The sequence below is a fragment of the Silene latifolia genome, chromosome 10 (genome assembly GCF_048544455.1).
Source record: "Silene latifolia isolate original U9 population chromosome 10, ASM4854445v1, whole genome shotgun sequence".
Taxonomy (NCBI): domain Eukaryota; kingdom Viridiplantae; phylum Streptophyta; class Magnoliopsida; order Caryophyllales; family Caryophyllaceae; genus Silene; species Silene latifolia.
The window spans coordinates 146,567,018-146,592,405 of NC_133535.1; the positions used below are offsets into that span (position 1 = coordinate 146,567,018).

General features: G+C 35.3%; 1 protein-coding gene and 2 long non-coding RNA genes across 3 annotated transcripts; 1 reads left to right on the forward strand and 2 right to left on the reverse strand.

Annotated features, from left to right (window-relative positions):
- Positions 1–1,438: 1,438 nt before the first annotated feature.
- On the reverse strand, positions 1,439–3,551 carry LOC141606237 (uncharacterized). Its single transcript, XR_012526610.1, has 2 exons — positions 3,361–3,551; positions 1,439–2,112 (listed from the first exon to the last, which is right to left on the reverse strand). It is a non-coding gene; the product is annotated as an uncharacterized LOC141606237 (long non-coding RNA).
- A 4,446-nt stretch (positions 3,552–7,997) lies between these two features.
- LOC141609306 (uncharacterized) lies at positions 7,998–22,644 on the forward strand. The gene is made up of 3 exons (XM_074428407.1): positions 7,998–8,331; positions 8,579–8,950; positions 22,421–22,644. Exons 1-3 carry the CDS (start codon positions 8,155–8,157, stop codon positions 22,559–22,561), a joined length of 690 nt encoding a protein of 229 aa, XP_074284508.1. The 5' UTR covers positions 7,998–8,154; the 3' UTR covers positions 22,562–22,644.
- LOC141609303 (uncharacterized) lies at positions 11,216–16,212 on the reverse strand. The gene is made up of 3 exons (XR_012527347.1): positions 16,138–16,212; positions 11,453–11,633; positions 11,216–11,325 (listed from the first exon to the last, which is right to left on the reverse strand). It is a non-coding gene; the product is annotated as an uncharacterized LOC141609303 (long non-coding RNA).
- Positions 22,645–25,388: the final 2,744 nt, after the last annotated feature.

Consider the following 25,388-nt stretch of genomic DNA (forward strand, 5'->3'; position numbering starts at 1 on the left):
AAGAGTCGCAAAAATTTAAAAGATATAATTTTCTCACCAAGTTATTGAAAAACAATTTTCCACACCCTCTACACAGAGAAAAAGGATTGTACATCGGATGTAATACATCATTCTTAATGGAGTTTTTGTGTATTTTTTTCGAGTACTATAGAGTTTATAAATTACATTTTAATTTTATGATGTCAAAAATTAATTTTTTTTGAGCTTATATGTAATTTTTTTGAGTTATAATATAACTTTTTGAAATTAAAGTTTAAGTAAATAAGCTCAAAAACTTTAAAATAAAACTCAAAATTTTTAGATTAAAACTCAAAAACTTTATCTTGATGCTCAAAAACTATACTATCTGATGTACTACATCAGATGTATAATCCACTTACTGCTCTACACATATTTTACGTGATCCTTTTATTGTTTATCGTTGTATAAAGTGACTATAATTTTGTGAAAGTTATACAAGTAATTAATACTCCATATAAGGAAAAAAAGACATTACGTAGAGATTTTGTGGGAAAACATTGTGTTGATAATATTGTATTTGTATATACTGAGTAATAAACTCACTTTAAATCAAAGTTATTTGTTCATTTTCTTGCAGATTAATAGACGATGCAAATACTGGAGAATAAACAGATGCAAACTCAACAAGTCTTAATATAGTTATGGTACTTGGACAAAATAAGTAATAACCGGTGTTATGGGGAAATTAAATTATAAAAAATAAATTGCTTGAATTTGCAACATTATCAAATCTCTTTGTTTTCTTCTAATCAAATTATGAGAAAAATACTATTTCTTTCGTTCAAAATCAAGCACCTTATGGAGATCGTCTCATACTAAATTAGTGGGAAATATAACATGAAAAATATAAATTAAATAACTCCCTCCCCTTATCATGTGAGAGGTCTCTTAATAACGCTATTACTAATGATTTTTGTGTTATTACTTTAGCATTAAGACTCAACTCAGACTCTTTTATTTGAATGAGATTTTGCTTGACATTGTTGCTCATACCCAACTTGATACTAGGTTAAATTCAGCCTTATAATATACTCCCTCCGTTTCGGTCATTTGTTGTCCTTTGTTTTGGCACAAAGACCAATGAAAGGGAAGGAAGCAGATTACTAAATGACAAGTGGAATAAATTGAGGGTGAATGATCAAATTACTCATCAAATTCATTTTTAAAATAGAAGGACAACAAATGACTGAGACACCCTAAAATAAAAAAGGACAACAAATAACCGGGACAAAGAGTGTATTTTTTTTTAATATTAACAGGTCATAAATATATCGATAGGTTCAAACATTAATCAAAAATTTACATTGAATTATATTTCTCTTTAACTTAATGAATTTGTTTTAACATAATCACAAAGAATTGTATTTATTTGTTTTACCATAAGACGATCATAAAGAGAAGTTAATGACGATTAATGTGTACAAAAAGATACACAAATTGCAAACCAATATCAATAGACAAAATTAAATCCATGAAAGTACAAAACCACAAAATTTCTCAAGGGACTTTCTTTTGAGTGAAGACAAATAAATTACTATTGAAGTAATTAAAATTTATTGCTCTTGATCATCTTGAGCAAGTACCATCCTACTAAGTGGGCTAGGCCCAAGTTTTTTCCTTCTAATGGAGGCCCGTTTCCTAATAATGACCATTTCATTTCTCCTCCTAACTTGCATCATTGCTTCCTCTTCAATCACAAATCTCTTCATTAAAACATTATCAGTCAAAGACTTACCTCGAAAAATTCTCCTCCCTTCCGTGCTATGCCTCGCACTATGAATCCTCATGTCATGTGCGATGGCTGGTTGCGGGAGAGAAGGAGGAGTAAACGGTTTCAATCTCGATCTAGGGTAACTATAACTTCGCCTAGGAGGAACATCGACATTAAACACTTCGGTGTAAGAGGAAATAGGTGCACATAGGCATACTCTTGTGAAAGTTGTTGCAACTTTTAGAGAGGTGCTTTTTTTAAGCTTTTGCTTGCTAGGGTTTGATTGTGGTATTTCTATAGAATTTGTATTGGTAGGTGATGATTTGAAGAGTATTTTGCATAGTGTTGACATATCCATTGCTCTTTGATACCAAGGCTTCCTGAAAGATTAAAGGAAATGCAAAATGGTGTTAGATTTAACTTGTTTTAATTACTAACATTAATACTCCCTCCCAGTCGTTATAATGTTCCCCTTTGATATGGGCACGATATTTAAGGAAAAATATTAAAATATTAGTAAAAGAGTTGGGTGGGGTTGGTGGTAGGAGAGAGGGATGAATTATTAGTAGTTAAATAAGAATTGTGGGGCCAAAACATAAAGGAAAGTAATAAAATATGAGTAAAAGAGTTGTGTGGGGTTTGGTGATAGGAGAGAGAAATGAATAAAATAAGAGTAAAAGTTTCTAAAAATAGAAAGGGGAACATTACTTGAATAATCCGTTTTGGGAAAGAGGGAACATTATAGCGACTGGGAGAGAGTATGGCTTTGTAGTACATCATCAAATCATTTTGTTTTTGTTTTAAAGAAACGCGCACTTAGTCATAATACAATAAAGGGGAGGGGGATTTAAACCTACGACCTATTATCTACAATACCTTCTTCTTAACCAATAAACTAACACATCTTCCGTATTAAGATAAATGCATGTTATATGTACTTCAACAAAATAGTTTATGATCGATCGACGACCCTCAGCTCCATATAAAGAAACGCGCACTTAGTCGCACTACAATAAAGGGGAGAAGGATTTGAATCTAAGACCTATTGTCCACAATACCTTCATCTTAACCATTAGACTAAGACATTTTCGGTATTAAGAATAATGGTATATGTACTTCAACAAAATAGTTTATATGCTTGAACCCAATTTAACATGCATTACTTGGCAAATATGATCGACCGACGACCCTTAGCTCCATATATAACCGGTCATATACTATATGAGGGTAATAATACGTCAACCTCTTGGTGGATTTAGGACCGCTAGCATGCAGGGGCGCTTGCTCTGCTAAACGATGAATAATTCGAAAGCTTTAGTTAAATTTTTGGAAAAATTTCGAATTTGCCTTCAAGTAAGCATTATTTTTGTTTGTCCACACCGAAATTTTTCCCCAAATCGTAAATTCTAGCTCCGTCATCATTCCTTTCTCTACTACATACTCCATATGACCATATCTTCTCTTTACCACCATAATTCTGTAACGACCCCTTACCGGAAACTCAACCCTCTACTAGTGACCGAGTTCCGGTCCATTTACATTAGTTAAAATAGGGGTGGCATGTTCATATTATACGCTTAAAATGATCAGAAAAAGTAATAATAAATGAAAAGAGTGTAGATACGAACCTTGTTCTTAAGCTCTTTGGATCTTGCATGAAAAAAGTATGTACCCAAATGAAAGAAACAACAATTTCATTTCATTTGTATACCTACATAATAAAGCACATAAATACACAACACTTAGATTGATAGATATCGAACTAAAGAGAGGAATTCAAAGACTATAAAAAAAAAATATGTTGGCCACTTGACAATATAATGTGACCCTTCCTTCTCCTTTTGCTTTATTTAAATCCAATCAAATTTCTTTATTTTTTAAATTTTAAATTTTTTTCACTTTTACAGCCTTCATTTTTTTCTAATATTCAGGGATTCAAATTGTCCTAAAAGCAGGAAAAAGTACAAAGTTATCTATCAATTAACATTCTTTAACTTTTTTATTTATTTTCAAAAATTAATAAATTATATTGCATTAATCATTAATTAGTACGTGGTTGAGGGCGTGGAATGTAATCACACCGTACAGTGCTAGTGTAATTATGTTTATTTACATATGTTTTTGTATATGATTATTGGCATGCATTGCTGTTTTAATGAAGGGACCATTTTGGATAATTGGATCTTTCTTAGGACAGTGGAGTTAGGGAGAGCCTATTAGGGATGTTTGCCCCTGCTGACGGAAATCAAATTTTTTAGTTAAAATTCTCTAACTTTTCCAACCTTCTCTTTTATTATTCGTTTGCCCCTGCTGAAATTTTTCGCCCCCTTTAAGTTTAAATTCTGGCTCTACCACTGCTTAGGCATGTTACCATGATTACATTATACTAAGATAGTCAAATCGTCGAATCTCTACTAATAAGTCTTTTGTAAAATAGTTTTATAGAAATTTACTAAAAAAAACTACATGCATGCAAAGACTTATTTACCCATATCATAAACCATGATATATAACGAGTATATATTATTGTAAATGTTTTTTTTAAAGTGTTTAGGTTATGTAAGGCGGAATTTATGATATTTCAATTGATAACACACCTCGAGAGGTTAACTATAATGGTAATTTAAATCGTTACTCTAAAATTTAAATGGTGTTTGATCGTAATCTGAAATAAAGAGTGAGTTTCCTAATGAAAGACGAGACACATAAAAAATAGATTAGAGATGGATCAATAAATCTCTCTTTTAAAAAGGCAAATATTCGTTTAACATGAAAATAGGTCAAATATGCTCTCACTTGTATATATGTAGGACAAATTTTTTGTTAGTTCATACTACTCCCTAGGATAGACATTCTCCTTTTGTTTCATCTATCATACAATCATACTCGATTAGTTGACCGGTTTTAGGTTTAAAACGGTATTACAATTTTAAACAAGAATTGTGTAGAATCAAGTTATAAGGAAGATGGCAACATGATTAAATTTGCGGGTGGATGTAATAAATTTCAATGAGCAAGAAAAAGGCTGTTGTGCTTTCAAAAGGCAATATCATTAAGGGTGTTGGATCAAAGAGATCCGATTGTATACTGGCATTATTTCCTTACATGTTCACTATATGCCTATATGGATCTAATTCTACGTTTCATAGTTTGTTTAAGTAACGAATTTGGAGAAGGAAATGCGGAGAAAGCACAACTAGTCATGCTTAAGACGACAATAGTAATTTCAGTGGTAAAACATTCAATACTATCATCTGCTGACAATAAAACAAACGTTTTGTTATTAGCTAGACAATTACCCTTATCATATGATACATATTTGAATCGTAATACCAATAAAACAATTATTTTCTCCTTAAACATGAATTTGTGAAAAGAAATAAGGGATGAAGTCATTTGTTTGATTAGTAGAAGTTTATGAGTTGAAGAGATTTAAAAGTGAAGAACAAGAAAGCTATTAATTTCTCTCTTACAACTCTTACAAGTTAAAGTCTCTTCATTACTCGTATAAGTTGTATTAGATAGATTTAAAGAGAAAAGTCTTTGGTAACTGAGAGTGTTTTTCTTCTCATCTCCTTGGACAAAACTTATCCAACCCAAGATGTAAACCTAAAAGTTTAAAATCTAGATGAGATCTGAAACCCGAACTAACCTGGCCCGAGTCCTGACCCTTGATTGACCTAATGCTCCCGGAGTCGATATGGCACCACCCAAAACTACCTGCCCATGATTGACGTTATCCAAAGTGATCCGAAATTACTTATTTCACGTCATATTTGATATTATATACATTAAAATAAAGGATTCATTGTTTATACCACTCTACGACAAATGAATAATTTCACAAAATACTCCTTAGTTTGCTAACTAAAATGTTAATCACTGGCTCGAAAATGGCCGAAGTGACCAAACCTAAAATGACCCGACAACAACACATCTGAAATTAACTTGAAACTCGCAATATTATTAGTGGCTCGAAAATGGCCGAAGTGACCGAACCTAAAAAGACAGGACCTTAGTATCAATTATAAGACCCGTGATAGTCTGATACATACATTGTGCCATAATTTTGTACTTGCGTTGGTCAAAAGACAAGATGAATAAGGCAAATATTCTCATCAGTTTATGCTATGCTTTCCCTACATGTTAGACCATTGAAATGATTAACCTTTACTTTGTGTGAAAGCTGTTAATAATCCAATCAAATCCTGCAGAACAATGGAGTATAGAGTTAACAGTGAAAATAAAAATAACCTTTTTAGGCTTTATTATCCCTAGCTCAGAGTTGAAGAACATTGGAGAATTGACTAATAAGGACCCATTTTATCACACGTAAAATGCTATTCCAGTCATTAAACAGTAAATTACTTTTGTTATTGGAGCTTTACACTAACGCCTTGTTCTTTCTGACTTATTTTCAGCTCACTTCAGTTCAGCCCAACTCTATTAAGTTCAGCATTTTTACTGTCGATTGGAGTTCACTACTTGAAAAATGTCCATAAGGTGACAATCTATGTTACTTCTACTCAATTGTAGACGCAGTCACTAGTACCAGGGGCGAAGCTAAGGAGTAGCAAAGGGTAGCCTTTGCTACCTCAAACCCAGAAAAATCGACAAAGAAGATGATTTTACGCTACCCTAAAAAGCAACTGACAAATAATAAAGGATAAATAAAAAACAAGACTATAGAAGATATATTAGTTTGCTTTGGTGTAGTGGTAAATGTTTTCTACCTAACACCTAAGAGAACACGGGTTCAACTCCCAATAGAAGCGTTTTTTTTATCCTAGCTTAACCTTGCTTGTCTTCTCATTCGACTTTTAATTTATTTATTTATTTGTTAATTTATTTTTCTTTCTCTTAATTTTATCTACTCTTATTCCTAATTTACTTCTTTCATCACTTGAGTATTTTTATTGCTTTTCATTTTATCAAGTTTGATGCATATACTCCATATCTTCTCAGTTCATTTCTTTTTCCATTATCATGATGATTCTTAAAGTGAAAATTTGACCAAAAAACTAGTCTGTTAAATGCATACGAAAACATATAAAATTTGATAATGATATAATACAATCATATTAATTGAAATCCCTCATATTTTAGTTATACTTGATGGTCAAACGACTTATTCACACAAAATATTTGATTGAAAACGGTAACCTTCTAAGATGTGAGAAATAATCAATAACATACGGAGTAGCATATTAGTCATAGCTGCAAAAAAAATTTATCGTATGCTCAAAATGAAAGATAGGATTACTAAGGATAATAACAAAATAAGTCGTTTGTAAAAAATCTACCTTTTTTAATTTTACGCGTCTTTTAGCTCAATTTTTTTTACAATTACTTTGCTACCCCATATTTTAAATTCTGATTTCACCCCTGACTAGTACTATATATCATCATAAATTCTCATTTGTGACAAGCACTATTCCGTCACAAGCTTGTGATCTCTCACAAAATCGGACCGGATCGGACCGGAACTGGAATCGACAAAAATCATGGACCGGAACCAGACCGGATTATTAAAAATTCAGGCCTGGGACCGGACCTGAAAAATTTCGGTCCAAGACCGGACCGGTTGGACCAGAATTTGACATTACATGCCCATTTTTTTCAAATTCCGGTTCATTGGACCAGATTAAAAATAGAAGTTTAAGAAAAAAAATGCAAATAACAATAACTTCGGGCATTTCGGTCCAGACCGGAAAATACCGGTCTCAGACCGGAAAATACCGGTCTCAGACCGGACCAGTCCGGAAACCAGAATGCTAGAAAATGGTGGACTGGAGACCAGACCGAAAATTTTAATACCGGTTTCTGTCCACTAGATTCCAGTCCAAACCGGATTATGCCCGTTAGAGTATGGTGTTGCTCCAAACCAAAATGTGTAGTAAATTTGTCCCACATTGGTGGAATAGTGGGAGCTACTACTTTATACACCCTCCATTTTCCTATTTTCACCCTATTTCTCCTTTTTGGCAAATTATCTATTTTCACCCCATTTCTATTATTTCATTATTTAGTACTGTATATGACTAAAGAGTCCTTGTCCAACTTGTGATATTACAAGTTGTGCCATTACTTTTTGGGCCTAATTTTTCTGCTTAACGCCCTAACCCAATGACACTAACCCAACCCAAAACTAATTACCCTAATGAATCCCTCCATATTACCCAACCTATTTATGAATTTCCATCGTAAAAACCCTAAGCCCCATATCTAGAAACTTCAATCCAACCTTTTCATTTGATCATTCATATACTGCCTCCCTTCTCTCACTAAAAACTCTAACTCTCCCTCTTATCTCTCTTTCGCACTGCCTCATCTTCTTCTTCTCTCTTCTTCGTTGCTTTCTCATCTCCTCTCTTCGCCCCCTCAATTCCTCTACAGATTTTTTCTCAAACTTTCCTTTACTAATGTCGAAGAAAAATCTCTTCTTACATTATTCCGTTCTTCATGGCTATGTTGTTCTAGATTCCGAGGATGGGTTTGATGGTTTAGATGTTGTTGATCCTACTGGGTTTGTCCAGATCCCATATGATGAAGTACTTCATGAATCTCACTGTCTGCAATATTCAGTAAATAAGAACAAGGTTAGGTGACATCTTTCCTTTTTTTTTTGTAGATCTATTATAACTATAATTTATTTTCGTTTATTTCATTAGAAAATTGTTGTGATTGTTCGTACAAATTGAACATTCCTGGGATTTATACATTTATTTTCACAGATCTATTAAGTACACACATTATTGTATGTATACATTGTAATTTAAACCTTTGTTTTTGTTTATTTCATCTTTTAATGTTGTCTCACTAATTTAAACCTTGTTTGATGCAAAGGAGAGAAAGAGAAAGAATGAGGAGGAAGAGGAACACGTGAAGGATGAAATGCAGAAATGGGTGGTGAAGGAGAGAAAAGAGATAGGTAAGCTGAAAGAGGAGGAGAGGGAAGAGATTGATCTTACCAATTGCTATTTGACGAATAGTGAATCTTGTCCTGATTCACCTACTCCAAACTCCCTAGATCCGGATGATTTAGGGAGTCAGGTGGAAGAGACGAAGTTTGATGATGATATCCGTCCTGTTGTTGAAGAGGGTGGTGGATGTGGTGAGCCTGACTCACCATGCACAAAGTACTTAAATGCTTATCTGAAGAGAATGGCCGATATGAGGCTTGATTCAATGCTGAGCATAAATAATTTGTTGTTATTGGTATAATCCTAAATCTAAATCTTTTACTGTTATTTTTATCATTTTACTTGAACATTATACTGCTGCTGGGATTTAACTGATGTTAGGCTTTATTGGTAGGATTTGTGTGTAGTGTATTTGCTTCTGTTGAGTAGTTCATAATTACTGAACTTGTTGTTAGGAGTTTGTAGGTAGTATTTGGTTTAATGTTGTGTTTTTGGTTCTTTCTGCTTGTTTACATCAATGTATTCTACCTTGTAGTACTGAAATTGCATGAAACTCAATGAATGGTCCCTATTGGACCGAGTGTAGCTCAATGATGAAAAAAGCCTTAATGGTTTGAGAGCAGCTAGATTTTTGATAGAGTTGAATGGTAAGTGGCCATTAAGTATAAGTAATTAAGCCACCACACTACAACAAATAAGGTAATTGGCGACCATATAAGGCGACTGAGAACAGTCGCCATTAAGAATAAAGCGACTAAGACCCGTCGCCCGCACTTCGTAGCTAGGTTTGGTCGCTTTTGGCGACAGGCCTTCGTCGCCAATTTTGGCGACTGAATTTTTTTAAAGCGGGCGACCAAAATTAAATCGCCAAAATTGGCGACTGTCATTAGTCGCCTTTTTAGCGACTGTCATTAGTCGCCTTTTTACAATCCACGTCATCTCCATATATTCAAAATTGGCGACTGATTTTGGTCGCCATTTTGGCGACTGTTTTTGGTCGCCATTTTGGCGACTGATTTCCGTCGCCAATTGCACTGTTTCCCGTCGCCAATGTCCCTAAAATTAATTCATGATCAGAGACTTAGCGACGGTTTCCCGTCGCCAAATGCCCACTATCCGTCGCCAAATTTACATTTTTTTTAGCCTAAAAATCGTTTTCGACCTAGCCAAATACGTAAAAACCTGCAAATAAACCAACACTTCCAGCAGAGAACACATGGGAAGCCAACACAACCAAACTTGATAAAGAAAATCATGTTCCATACACACAACTACGAGTTCTACGAGTTTTGGTCATCTAACATTATCCGGGAATAACATGTTCTCTAAAAAACTACATAACAGGGAAACTTGCTCCCGCTCCACTACCACCTCCAAAATTAGGATCTCTAGGATCCTTTGGTTGCGGGCGCCACCCAGTGTTGCAATTGGCGAAGAAGGAGTTCATCCGTTCCATTTCCTCCTTCATCCTCCGAATTTCAGCATCTCTCTCGGCATCCCGCCTCTCCCTCTCGGCATCCTGCCTCTCCCTGGCGGCTAATTGAGCTTGGAGCACACTCACGACACTTGGGGTATAAGGTTGTTGTTGGGAGGAAATTGACCCTCTTCTTCTTGTAGGAGGGTAGAAAATCTCCTTTGCCGACCTGGCTCCATACACATCTCCTCTTTGGAACCCCTCAACAAGATCAAACCATAGCTCATTGTCATCAATTTCTGGGTTGTTCTTCCTACGGACAAGGAATTGTTCCTAAAAAATTGATAAAACATTAATGGTTAGAGGTTACTTATCTAAAAATTGATAAAACATATACTTTAAAAAGCTAAGAAATTTTTATTTTTTGACACTTACATATAACTGTTGATCTTTTTCCTTCGCGAAGATCAACTTGCCCTAGCTTGTCTTCTTTGCGTGAGTGTCAACAAAGAGATCAACAATCGTGGGTACCTTACCCTTATTCTTCTTGGTCTTCCGGAAAAAAAACAAGGAAATTGTTACTCAAACATGATAATTAATGAGACTAATTAAATTAGAAGACTATTAAATTAAAAGCTAAGACAAATAACTTACATCTAACACCACACGATCATGAAAAGATTGAGACCCTCCATAATGAGTAGGCTCAACTTCCGCGTCCTTATCTCCTCCTTTCTGTTGATCTTGTTCCGGCCGATGCTTCCTTGAACTCGGGACTGCTTCCGTACTTGGTATATTCCTCATATGACGAACCTGTAATCAATAAAATAACAATTATTAATTAATATATTTTCAAAATATGTAATTAATTTTAACTAATTACGGGTATTAAAAGAAACTAAATACCTTTCATGAAAGATGGCGCCTTCTTCCTCTTAGACACCTTATACATGTTGTCCCTTAGCCTCTTCTTGCCAATGTCATTATACCTTTGCCAAACTAGGCGCTCAAGGTCGGTTGGCCAATAGAACACACGCTACAAAACGTAAACACATAGATGAGAAACAAATTAATAATAAGGTAAAAAGAATAAATAAATTATATTTAATAATAAATATTTTATAAATAGATACCCTAAGTTGTTGAACCACATCTCCTTATCTTCATCACTAGCGTTACTCCAACAAGTAACGCCGTGTGTCATGTTCTCTTGGGTGCTATTAGTCACACCACGAACAACTGTTTGACTTCTAAACCTGAAATCAAACATGTTAAAAACATAATTATATAGGAATAAAAAATAATGTATAATTAACATATGTCTAAAAAAAGTCATTTATTACTAAATAAAAAAATTACAAAATAGAATGAATAAAAAATTACCATAGACCATTCGGATCAAGGATCATCCTGCCGTCAGTATGTCGGGGTACACCAACCTCCTCCTCCTCCTCCTCACTCACCTCCGTAGTAGAACGGTCAACGTCCTCCTCCTGCTCTCGGGAGCTACTACCTCCCTCACTATAGCCTCCGCGCTGCCTACCTCCTCCACGAGCCATGTGTACTACAATTGATTAAAAAGTGTTAGCAAATATTACAGGATAATTATTATAAGATACAAAAAAATAAAACCTAATAAACAGGTATAAAACAAAAAATAAAACGCTAATAATTGTTTCCAAATTTTGATATGTATACTTTCAATACCTTCTCTTACTCATCATCATCATCATCCTCCTCTTCTTCTTCTTCTTCTTCTTCTTCTTCTTCTTCTTCTTCTTCTTCTTCTTCCCCCTCTTCTATCTCATCCCTCTCCTTATCATTCTCTTCTTCTTCCTCTTCTAACTCCTCCTCCGCTTCTATCTCATTTGCATAAATAATTTCATCATGATCAACTGGGACAAAACTGTTTACGATACAACCTCTTCTTGGAAAAAAAGATGTATCAACTTCTGATCGTGCCTTTGTTTTAAAAACGGCCCACCATTGCTTTTGTTGTCTATCATTACTTGTGCTCGGAAGAGATGCAAAATAAACTTGATGAGCTTGTTGTGCAAGTATAAATGGGTCATATTGAGAGTAGGTTCGAGTATGATTCACTTCCACGAGTTTGTAACGATCATGGACTCTCGTTCGGCTACGGAATTATCCCTCCATTGAATCTTGAATAAGACGGTTTTATAACTCCGATCCCGGCCATTGTAGCACAACTCAAAGATATCCTCTAATATGCCATAATATTCATTGCCATCAAGAGAAGAAATAGTAACGCCGTAGTTGCATTTAGCCTTACTTTTGCCATAGTCAAATGTTTGAAACTTAAACCCATTAATTGAATATCGATTCCACGTCACAACCTTTCGAGAAGGACCCAAAGCCAAGCTTCTTATCACATCATCTTGAATATTTAGCTTACATACATGCTTCCGAAACCAGGCTGGAAATTGATCCTCATGCTTATGCCAAACATCCTCTCTGTTCACATTAGGGTGTTCTTTAATGAAATCTGTCACAAATTGAGCTTCATATGGCTCCAAAACCTCACAATTATATAGCACATAAAGGTGGGCACGGTTATACTCCTTGTCATCCGAAATCTTGTTCCCCAGTGATGAACACCCTATTTCATCCTGCATTTGGAAACACTTGGGTATACTTGTGTCTAGTTCATCCGCTTCATCAATATTCAAGTATTTTGCTTTGGTCTCAATATGTTTTTCAAAATAAAGAGAGCAAAAATTGGCAATCTCTTCCGTTAGGTAGGCATTGCATATAGAACCTTCCACACGAGCTTTATTACCAATTTTTTTCTTCACATGATTAAGAAACCTTTCGAAAGGATACATCCACCTATATTGGACGGGTCTACCAACTTTAGCTTCATATGGCAAATGGATAGGTAGATGCTCCATCGAATTGAAAAAAGAAGGCGGAAATATCATCTCAAGTTTACACAAAATTTCTGGTATTTGGTCTTCTAAACGACTCATGTCCTCAACTGATATCGTGGAGGAACACAAATCTCTAAAAAATTGACTTATTTCTCAGAATCGCATTCCAAATCGTAGTCGGGAGTAAATTTTTAAAAGCCACGGGTAATAAGCGCTCCATGAAAACATGACAATCATGACTTTTCAACCCTTTCAACTTCCGTTCCTTCAAATCAACACAACGGCTCAAATCGGATGCATATCCATCGGGAAACTTCAAGTTTCCTATCCAATCGCACAATACCTTTCTTTGAGCTTTGTCAAGAGTAAATATGGCTTTTGGTTTAGCCCCATCCTTACGAATATGAAGTTTAGGACGATCACAAAATTTCTTCAATTCTATTCTTGAATTAATATCATCACGTGTCTTTCCTTTTACATCCATAATCGTATGAATAAGTAACTCAAAGAAGTTCTTCTCTATGTGCATCACATCCAAATTGTGTCTGATCAACATTGTTTTCCAGTAGGGAAGCTCCCAAAAAATACTTCTTTTAAACCAACCATTTTTTTTTTTTTTTCAACTCTTTAAACTCTTCTTCATCCCATCGACGGTTGTTGGCAAATCACGTACAACCTCCCATATCTCATCCCCTTGGAGTCGAACCGGAGCATTGTCACGCACCTCCTTACCTTTTAAGAAAGATTTATTGTTCTCTCTATGAATATGTCCATCCGGTAAGAAGCATCTATGACAATCAAACCAACTAATTTTTTTGGAATTAGGAAGATAAAATGCTTTACTCCTATCCATGCAATAAGGACATGCCTTTCGCCCAGCGGTTGCCCATCCTGATAGCATACCATATGCGGGAAAATCATTTATAGTCCATAACAATGAAGCTCTTAGTTGGAAATTTTGCTTCTTCGACACATCAAATGTTTCTACACCAACTTCCCACAAATACTTCAGTTCCTCCACCAACGGTTGTAAATAAACATCCAGATGGTTTTTTGGGTTATCAGGACCAGGAATAAGTAAAGAGAGGAAAATAAATTGTCTTTTCAGACAAAGCCAAGGAGGTAAGTTGTACGGCGTGGTCATTACGGGCCAACACGAGTAGTTTCTACCAAACGGCCAAAAAGGGTCAAACCCATCCGTACACAAGCCAAGTCTCACATTGCGAGGTTCCTCGGCAAAATCGGGATATAACCTATCAAAACGTTTCCACTCCTCCCCGTCACTCGGATGACACATCTTTCCTGGTGTACGAGGATTTTCTTTGTGCCATCTCATTTGGTTGGCAAGATTTTTCGTGGCATACATTCTTTGAAGTCTAGGAGCTAATGGAAAATAAATTAATGTGTTTTCTGATATTGGTTTCTTTCTCTTTCCACTCCTTTTATTACCCTTCTTCCCCTTCAAAACAATATTTCCTTCACTTGTCTCATATCTATCCCTTTGACATTTCTTACATTTGTCAAGCAAAGCATCATCTTTCCAAAAAAGCATACATCCTTTAGGACATGCATCAATCTTTTCATGTGGAAGTTGAAGACCTTTGACCACTTTCTTGGTATTATAGAAATTTCGGGTCATAACATTATTATCGGGTATAACATCCTCAACCAACGTAGCAATACTATCAACGGCTTTAAATGGCATATTATACTCACATTTTAAAGGAACTATCCTGGATGCAACTTGTAACAATGTCATTCTACTCCCCTCATATAAGGTTTTTCGGAAGTACTTAGCATGTCCAAAAAGGCTTTTGCTCTTGGGTTTGGTTGTTCTTCATCAATCATTGGTACACGGTCGTCATTAATGAAATCATTAGACTGAAAGGCATCAAGTACCATTTCTCTATATGCGTTCTCATTTTGTTGGATTTGAGGCTCTTCGGGATAATATTTTTCTCCATGGGAGATCCAATTGTAGTAGTTTGGAAAAAAACCATTTGTAACAAGATGCTCTTCTACTTCAATGTCAAATAAATATTTTAAGTTTTTACATTTAGTACAAGGACACCTTAGTTTATGTTGTTCCAAATCATATGAATCTTGACATCTAGCAAATTCAATAAATCCACGAACTCCCTTTACAAATCTAGCGATTGGACGTTTCTTCTTATCTACTCTTTCTTCGTACATCCAGCTACGTTCAGATCTCTTCATTTTAATCTATAAGCAATATATAGCAAACTAACCATTTTAAATAATAATATTTAATTTCAACAAAAAAAACAATGGTTATCTCATCCTCCATTTTATGCTAATTTCAAGATTTCAATTGGGTCCTTATCACTCCAACCTAAACCCATCAATGTACGTTTCAAGTCACTAGCAAACACACATTTGTGAATTATTAATGAGAAAAAAATTCGGCAATTCCCCTTAGTTCTCCAAATACACAATGTGGAAAAGATACATATTCCACATATGTATTCAGAGAACATTGGAGAAAATTGCAACCAAATTCTTTTCTCATTAATAAAATCACAACTATGTGTTTACTACCTAAGTGACTTGAAACGTACAAAGACAGTCCCAAAATGGGGACTATTCAAGAATTGCTCCTAATGAGTAATTCTTGAACGGGTACTAGGTCATTATATATTAAACAAGTTGTCAAAATTATAAGGCAAATTTATACAATCCCCTAATCAAATGACATTACTAATTTAACAAAATTATAAGGCAAATTTATACAATCCCCTAATCAAATGACATTACTAATTTAACAAATTTATACATCATGCTCATTCTAACTTAATTTGGTTAATTATAAGGCAAATTTATACAATCCTAACATTATACTACCTTCATAAAACTATACTACCTTCAACAATACTACTTCAATATTACTAAAACTAAGTTACTACCTTCAATAATACTAATATTATCAAGATAACCTTCAATTACATCCCCTAATCAAATCACATTACTAATTTAACAAAAACCCCAATTTCTAACCCTAATTCAAATTAATTAACAAAAATGCTAATTAAATTACAACTACATACATTAATAAGCATCACTAATGTATAAATTACAACTAGATACTAAATAAGCATCACAACTTAAACAAAATATGAAGGATTGAAGTAATTAAATCGATTTGAGTCGAAAACAAACCTTTATTAAAAACAAAGGGTCGGTAGTGATGTGGTGATGTAGTGTGCGGATGGCGGCGGCGAGTGGTGGCGTCCGATGGTCGTTGTAGTTGGTGGTGGCGTCGGGTCGTCGGGTTTCTTGACGATTTTTTTTTTTTAAGTTGATGGTAGAATGAATGAAGGGGACGGGGTGAAGAAACTGGCAAAAAAAAATATACAGAGGATTAGCGACCGTTTTTGGTCGCCAATTTGGCGACGGGAAATGGTCGCCAAATTTGGCGACTGTTTTCGGTCGCCAAATTGGATAATATTCTGTCGCCCTTAGATTTCATACGGATTTTTGGATAAAAAGGTATAGTCGCCAAATTGGCGACGGGTAGTGGTCGCCCGAGTTTTTTTTTCTGTCGCCAAATTGGCGACTGTAGCATGTCTGTCGCCTTTGTCTTGTTTTCTTGTAGTGCCACATGGTCTACAAATGAATGGGTGTGTGTGCTCATCTATGTCAAATGCAGTTTGAGAGCTCTATGATGATTGTTCCTTAATGGTTTGAGAGCCTTATTTGTTGCCTTAAATACTTATGCTATTACTCTATTTGACGAGCATGGTCTACCTTCATTGCGCGCGCGTGTGTGTGTGTGTGTGTGTGTGTGTGTGTGTGTGTGTGTGTGTGTGTGTGTGTGTGTGTGTGTGTGTGTGTGTGTGTGTGTGTGTGTGTGTGTGTGTGTGTGTGTGTGTGTGTGTGTGTGTGTGTGTGTGTGTGTGTGTGTGTGTGTGTGTGTGTGTGTGTGTGTGTGTGTAGGAGGCTTCATTACTTTTACTTGACACAACTCAATGATGAGGCCATTCTTAGGCCTGAGAGTTGATGTCTCACTGCATTGTACTGAATTTTCATCTGAAATTTGAACTGAACATTGCATAAGTTGTTGATCATATGCTGCCTTTTCATTGTGTATTTATATAACAAATGATTCCACCATATATTTTTTCTTATTGAATGGTTATTAAATATTGTTGATGTAGGAGGCCATTCTTAGGCAACCAACACACTATATTGAATTCTTATTATTTGACTTAACCATATATGGCTTCAGGAGACCTATGTTACGTGTACATAGAGCTCAGTGATAAAAATGCTTAATGTTTTGAGAGCTTAACCATTCTCATTTCAAACATTGCTCATCACAAAATACATAGTCTATTGGCACAAAAGAAATTCATACCCTAATGATGTTTATGGCTTAAACATTATATGTTTGCAATGTTTATGGCTTAATGATGTTTATGGCTTAAACATTATATGTTTCCAATGTTTAAGTTATAAATATGCATCTAAAAGGGATAAGTTAAAGCAAGAGGCACATTTATTTCATCTAAGTTTGCATCCTTGCCATTTACATGTAAATGATCACGACATTCCCTAACAATTGCTTCATCTGCACCTAAATTCCTTGGTAATGTTCCAGCCAATCTTTGTGCTTTTTTTATTCAAATGTGGAACCTTATAATCATTGTGTCCTTTGAGCTTAATAATCTCCAACATACATGCTTGTAGACTAAGCCAAACATTACATAAACATTGTGATGGTTCTTCATTCCAAGCTTCAATCACATTAGACACCAACTTATCAATTGAGCTTGCTCTCCTTTTAGTTTGCAGTGACTGTATTGAATTAAAAACCCCCAAATCTAACACAATGAGATCGGGTGAATTTGGTGGTTGTTGTGTCAAACTAATGTTGAAAGCATTTGAATTTGCTGCCATCAAAGAATCTGGGTCATTTCCTTTTATATGTGGTTTGTCATTATCTTGCCGGATGATAATAATCTTGCTCATTGATGCTGGCCATTTACTGTGAATGGCTGGGATTACCTTACTTAGAAGCATATCCTTAGTGACTTGTTTGTTGATTGAAGCCACTGATTTAGTTTTCAGAGTTCTAGAAGGTCTGTTTTTTGACCTCCTTTTAGCTGGATCTTGGAAAGTAAATGAGAATATCCCAATTTTCCCATCAAACAAAAGGTTACCATCTCCATCATAAATGGGTCTTGAAATTGCTGCCATAAACATTACTTTATTGATGAAACTTTTGCTTTGACAATGCCTATAAGGATCAACTTCTTCCGTCAAAAGAAAATATTTTCCTCCATCTTGTGAGATATAAAACCATTTCTCATCAACACGGACTATATTCCCCATGTCCTTAAACTTCAAAGAGTTTTTTTTTTTCGGTAAAAAGTAAATATATTAATAAAAACGTAACCATACATCGATCATTATAGATATCTCCCACAACATCATACAAAGCTCTTATGAGCTCAAAGAATTAGGAATGTCAACCGGCCCAAAATTACACCATATAAAATAACAAAAATCAGAGAAGATAACCCTAATTTAGACAACAAAACCAGATTAAACTCCAAATCCGTCATCATCTTCCTTCCTATCACCACTGACTTCTACTTCGCTTCTCCATCACTTCACATTCTTCATCCTTAAAACTCTCTCAACTCAGTTTAATAAACGCGTCAGTAAGAGTCGGTTTTGAGCTCCTTGAGTTTTAGTACAGATGCCCTTAATTCGAAGCTTCAGATCCATGATGATAATCTACACCAGTCTCCTCGGAGTGAGAAGAGTAAACTCATGTTTACTAAGATTTCGCTGCCTTCAGATATAGTAAATAACCGCATTATACGTGACATTGGTCATATCCTTTCCCAGATTGGAACTCGACATATTGAGTCTCCAATTGATGAAGTTGTTGCATGGTAAAGAATTCCCTACCCAATCTCCCATCAATTGAAGAACAACTCTGTTGTAAGAATAATCGAAGAAGAGATGACTTATGGTTTCAGTCTCCCTTCCGCAAATGCAACAGGTATCCGAATCACTAATACCCAATCTGAATAATTTTTCATTGATGTTCATATTATTATGATGATAAATTCAGGCTATACATCCATGCTTGAGAATGGTTAGGGAGTTCCAAACGAGATTAGGCCATTTAACCTTATCCCCTTTATTTCTGATCATTTCATAGCCCTTGGCAATCGTCTATTCATGTCCTTGAACAGTTGACAACTTGTGTAGTTGATAAGACTCATAAAAAAAGGACTTGACCTGGCAGATCTTCCTCCATGCCAAACTAGAGTTGTTGGTATGAGTGTAGTTCAACCAATCCCCTTCTTTTATATAAGTGTGGTTTACCCATTTAACCCAAAGATGGTCGAATTTGGAAGCAATCCACCATACCAATTTACCTACTACTGCTTTGTCCATAGAGTATCATCCTTTAACCCCAAACCCCCTTTATCTTTTGAATTGCAGATTTTTTTTCCCATGAGACCAGAGGAGACCGTAGGTAGTCCACTCCCCCATCCCATAGAAAATTCCTATAAATGGCTTCAATTCTGTGAACCACTCCATTAAGTATAATAAACATGCTTGCCCAATAATTATGGAAGGCTTTGAGTACGGATTTTACCAAAACCAATCTCCCAGCATAAGACAATTTTTTGGACCCCAACATCCTTATTCTCTGTACTACCTAGTCAATAAGAGGCTTACACTCCTGAGCACTCAGCCTAGTTGTTTTAATAGGAACACCAAGGTACCAAAAGGGAAGCTTTCCTTCCACCATTCCTGATATCTTGATTATTTTTCTCCTCAAGTCATTTTTGACACCATTTAAGTAAGCATTAGACTTACCCTTACTCATATTAAGCCCAGAGAATTGAGAGAAAGTAGCAAATATCCTAAGAATAGTCATTATAGAGGAAGCATCTCCCTTACAAAACAATAAAAAAGTCATCTGCAAACATAAGATGTGTCAGTTTGGGAAGTTTGCATAAAAGGTGATACCTGAAATCCATGATGTCAGTGGTATAATCCAGAAGCCTTGTGAGGTATTCCATGCAGATTGTAAAGAGAATGGGAGAAAGAGGGTCTCCCTGCCTCAATCCCCTCTGCCCCTTAAAGAAACCAAAGACATTTCCATTCAAATTAAGAAAGTAGCTGGCAGTAGTCACACATTCCATGATCCATTCTCTAAACTGATTAGGTATCCTCAAAGCAATCATCATTTGATCCAAGAATTCCTATTCTATAGTATCATAGTTGTTCTGAAGGTCCATTTTAAATAGACATCTTGGGGATACAACATGTCTCTCATATAACCTTATGATATCTTGACAAATAAGGATATTTTTCATGATACTTCTGCCTTGAATAAACCCTCCCTGATTCTGAGAGACCAGATCGGGTAGAATGCTAGCTAACCTGGTACACAGTAGCTTTGAAATACATTTATATATCATATTACAACAGGCAATAGGCCTATATTGGAGTATAGTAGTGGGCCTATCAATCTTTGGAATCAAAGTGAGCAAAGTAGTATTGATATGCTTGAGAAGTCTACCTGACTCAAAAAAAATCCATAACAGCATCAGTGACCTCTTCCCCCACAATATCCCAGTTGTCCTTAAAAAATTTACTAGAGAAACCATCAGGACCTGGTGCCCTGTCATCAGGAATATGAAAGATAATATCTTTGACCTCATCCTTAGTGACATGTGCCATAAGAATTTGATTATGAGCTTTAGTACAAAGCTTCCCTCATTGAACAATATATGAGTTTACCTTTGTTATGGTGGCCTTTGACCCCAGTAGTATTTGATAATACTGAAGAAAGACAGGTTCTATACCTTGCTCATCCTTATACTCCTTGCCTTTATGATTCAGGATCTGGTAAAGGAAGTGTCTATTCCTTCTAGCCTTAATGACCCCATGAAAGTAGGCTGAATTAACATCCCCTCCCTTTAGCCAATGAGCTTTAGCCTTTTGTTTCAAAAAATCTATCTTAGCCTTCTGAAGAGAGATTGATAATTTTTTAGCTTCATACTCCTGCTTTATTAAATCCTCATCCCCAGGGTGGCTAACCAACTGTTTCTGAATCTGGGACAGTCTTATTAGAGCTATATCATCATTATTCTCAACATTAGAAAAATGGCACCTATTAATGTTTTCCAGTTCTGGCTTAAGGAACTTCAGCTTCCTAACTACCTTGTACATCTTAGTACCTACTATCCACTGATTCCAGACTCCTAGCACACAATCTCTAAACCCAGGAGTTGATCCCCACATATTAAAATACTTAAAAGATCTATTCTTCCTCCCATCATTGTTGCCTGGGCTCACCAAGCATGGATTATGATCAAAATTGCCCTTTGGCAGAAAGTTAGCCATATACTCAGGATAAGTAGTTAGTCACTCCTGATTTACAAGAAATCTATCCAATCTACTATAAACCCTGGTCTCTGGAGGCTGTTTATTATTCCATGTATAAAAAGCCCATGTAGCTTGAATATCCATAATATTACAATCCTGTAAACAATCATAGAAAGGCGCAGATTCAGCTATAGTAACATTTCTTCCTAGCCTCTCATTAGCTTGTAGGACACAATTGAAGTCACCTCCTATGCCCAAGGACCCTGAGTCTGTCTTGCAATAGCTCTTAGATTAGCCCACAATGATTCCCTCTCTCCAACTCCATTGAAAGTATAGATGATGGTATGATAAAATTGCATCTGATTAATCTTATTTGTCACTAGCATATGGATAAATTGGGCATTATACTGTAAGAACTGAATGTCAAACAGATGGGCTTTCCACACAATCCAAACCCTTGCTCCAACATGCTGATGATTATTAGTAGATACACTCCAATCTGAAAAAATCTTATTAATAGCAATATGAAAACTACTTGACTTTATTTTTGATATCCTATCATAACTTAACTTTGAAAGTGAAAATATCAACCTGTTAAACTTGTTCTCATCAGTTAGACTTGAGTGCAATGCTGATGTATGGCTTCTAAGTTTACCTTGTTTCACCCAATTGAAAATTGTTGTTGCTGAGACACCAAATGCATGCACTGATCCCCTGTCTCCCATAGCTATAGCTAATATTCTGTCTACTGGGACTTCAAGTGTTTTCCTCCCTTTTTTACCTTTCAATTTGAAATTTAACTACAAAGATTCACCATATTCTATTTGACGTTTAGCAACCCTCCAAACTTCAAAGATTGTTTTCTTGGCTACTTGGTATTTTGCTGCAAGGATGCTCATTGAACCTCTTAGTGGCTTGCCATCCTTGCTATTCTGGAATAAATAGCATCATATTCTATGTCTGTCATCATTTGATAGATTTGGCCACGCATTTTTTATATTAATTTTGGTAAGTTTACTCTGTGTTTTATACCGCGTTTTTATTGTTGTTGATATTTTTGCTTTCAACTTGTTATTAACAGTTTTTTGAAGTGCAAAATGATGGAAGAGAAGAAGAAGAAGAATATGGAAGAGAAGAAGAAGAATATGGAATAGAAGTTGTAAATTATGTAGTGTATGTAGGACAATATAATCATATATCCTCTGTGTACTTATTTAATTAGGGAACCAAAGTTTTTGGGGGGAACATTTATGACTTTTTAAATTTCCCCCTCATTGTATTTTGGTGGGAAATGAAATGGTTGATGTGTACTTAATTAGCTTAACTACTCTATTAAGCATTTCAGTTTACAAGCTTAATTAAACCCCACTTGCATCTCCTTCAATACTTTTTCATTCTTTAATCAACTTCCTTAAAACTTGTGTAAAATGGAATGTGGTGAAAATAGAAAAATGAAGGGAGTATATGGGAGTGTATTATCTAGTGTTAGATAATAGTAGAGAGACTATAGTCTCCCCACGCGCGCGCCGCCGCTGCCGTTCGTCCGGCTCGTGACACGTGCGCAGGGGTAGGGCTATATTTTTGCTCCGGGTCCAAACTAATTCCTCGGATTCTAACTGTTGGAATTCTACTCGTTGGAACATTATTACACAACAATATCTACACTTAATTTACGATTTTATTACCATTGATTACTGGTTTTATGATCATTAATCTACTGATTTTGGCATCTCTATGTGACTGTTAAAGGAGCCTCTCCTCCCTTTAAAAGCCTCCATTCTCCAACAGTTTTACACACATAAAAATTACATAATAGTTTCTCTCTTATATCTTTTCCATTCTAATTATTTGAGAACAGTTCCCACTTCCGTCTATGGAGTGCATCATTGTGCGGAAGGAGGCATTAACCCTGGAATCGGTAACCACGGAACCCAGAAACACCTGTGTGGGGGTCTTACTGATTTAGAGCAGTGTTTTTACACGGCATCTCGATTAAAGGTATTTTCGATTAGCTAAATTCATATTTCCTACCATCTAAATTAGTAATAGAACTTTCTGATCTTTGTTATTGTTTAATTCTTTTATTTGTTTTTAAACAATGACAAACCCATCCGAAAATTATGATGATTCCAATGTCAATCGAGAAATTGTTACCACCACTCCTAACAATTCTTTCACCCATTTTACAATGCCATACAAAATTGTTCCTGGCCTTAGTAAGATTGACTTTTAGATGGAAAAAAAAATATAGAAGATGGTCTGAAAAAATTCTGTTTTATTTCCAACAATATGAGATTGACTATGTCCTTTTTCAAGAGCCACAACTTCTGAAGTGTCTAGTTCGTCTAAAACTGTCAAACTCGATAACAAATCTGCAAAAGACAATAAAACCGTTAAAGGTGTCATGTTACACTATATGGTCGATAATCTGTTTGGTATCTATTGCAAAGCTAAGACCAGTAAGGAAATTTGGGATGCTTTAGAAACTAAGTATGGGTCTGACGATTTTGGTACAAAGAAGTATGCTGTTGCTAGATGGTTAAAGTTTGAGATAGCTGATAGTAAACCAATTATGGATCAAATACATAAGTGTGAAAAATCTGGTTCCTGAAATTTTTGGTGAAGGGATGGTGTTGTGTGAGTATATGCAGGCTAATGCTCTTATTGAGAAGATGTCTTCTTCCAGTTAAGATGAGTATAAGAAACATTTGAGGTATAATAAGAAGGATATGAAATTGTAGGAGTTAATTAGTCATATCAAGCTTGAGGATGCTACAAGGAGCTAAGATCGTGTCAGGACTAATGCTACTAACACTGTTAAAGCTAATGTTGTTGAATATAGGAATACAGGTATAAACAAGAGGAGCTATGATCAATAAAACAAGCCACAAAATTATGATAAATCAATAAAGACAATGACAGGAAATTGTTAGTGGTGTGACAAGCCTGGTCATCCTGCTTTTAAGTGCAAGGCTAAGAAAGCTTATAAGGAAAGACAATAAAATCAAGGGAATCGTAATAATGCACCTGGTTGGAAATTCCAAAAGAAAGACAACAATCAACGTGGTGTATACAAGAATTATAAATCTAACAAGCCACAAGCTAATGTTGTCGAGGGTTCAAGTGAGGGTGATGATATTATTGCTGCAATGGTGTCCGAAATAAATCTGGTTGGAAGCTTGGTGGAATGGATTGTTGACACAGGAACTACGCGCCATATCTGCACTAATAAGGATATTTACAAGGAGCTCAAAGATTGTAACACCCCGTAAATTTGGACCGTTATTATATTTTAAAAGTAATATTTTAAATCAAAATTAATTTAATATTAATTTATTTGAAATAATAATAATTCGATAAAATATAATTTTATTTTATTTTGAAGTAATATAATTATTTTTGATAGTTTGGAAATGTTTAAAAGTAATTTAAACTATATTTGAACCTTTTCTTTAATAAAAGGTTATTTCGATGAAAAGTCGTAAACATGGGATTTTCTATTTCTTACGGTCGTTGGGTAAATGAGTTAGGATATAGGGCATATGGGTACTTAATTTTCTAGTAAACTCGTGTTTAAAAACTTCAGCGTTTTCGAAAATCGCGTTTGACGAATAATTTGATTTTCCGTCAAAACGAATCAAAACCGGTTTAATTTAACTCGAAACGGTTTTAATAACGATCGAAGTTTCTTAACGACGAAGAAACGTACGTATAATAAATAGCAGGCAGGCAGGCTGCTCCCTCATTTCTCACGCAGCATTCTTCTTCTTCCTTCTTTTTTCTTCTTTTCGTTATGTTCTAATTTTTATCAGGTTTTAAATTGATCCTACCACTCCGTTTGTCATCCGTTATCAATGATTTTCGTTCCATAGTGCTGCTTTCATCGTTCCTGTCAATCCGTTGTAAGTAAAATTCATTTTCGTCATGTATTTTTACAAACCCATTTATATTTTCAGCTTTATTTATTATAAGACGGTTGTATGTACTAAAATAGACGGTCTGGTAGAATATTTGTTAGTCATAAATGATTAGTTTAATCGGAAAAAGGT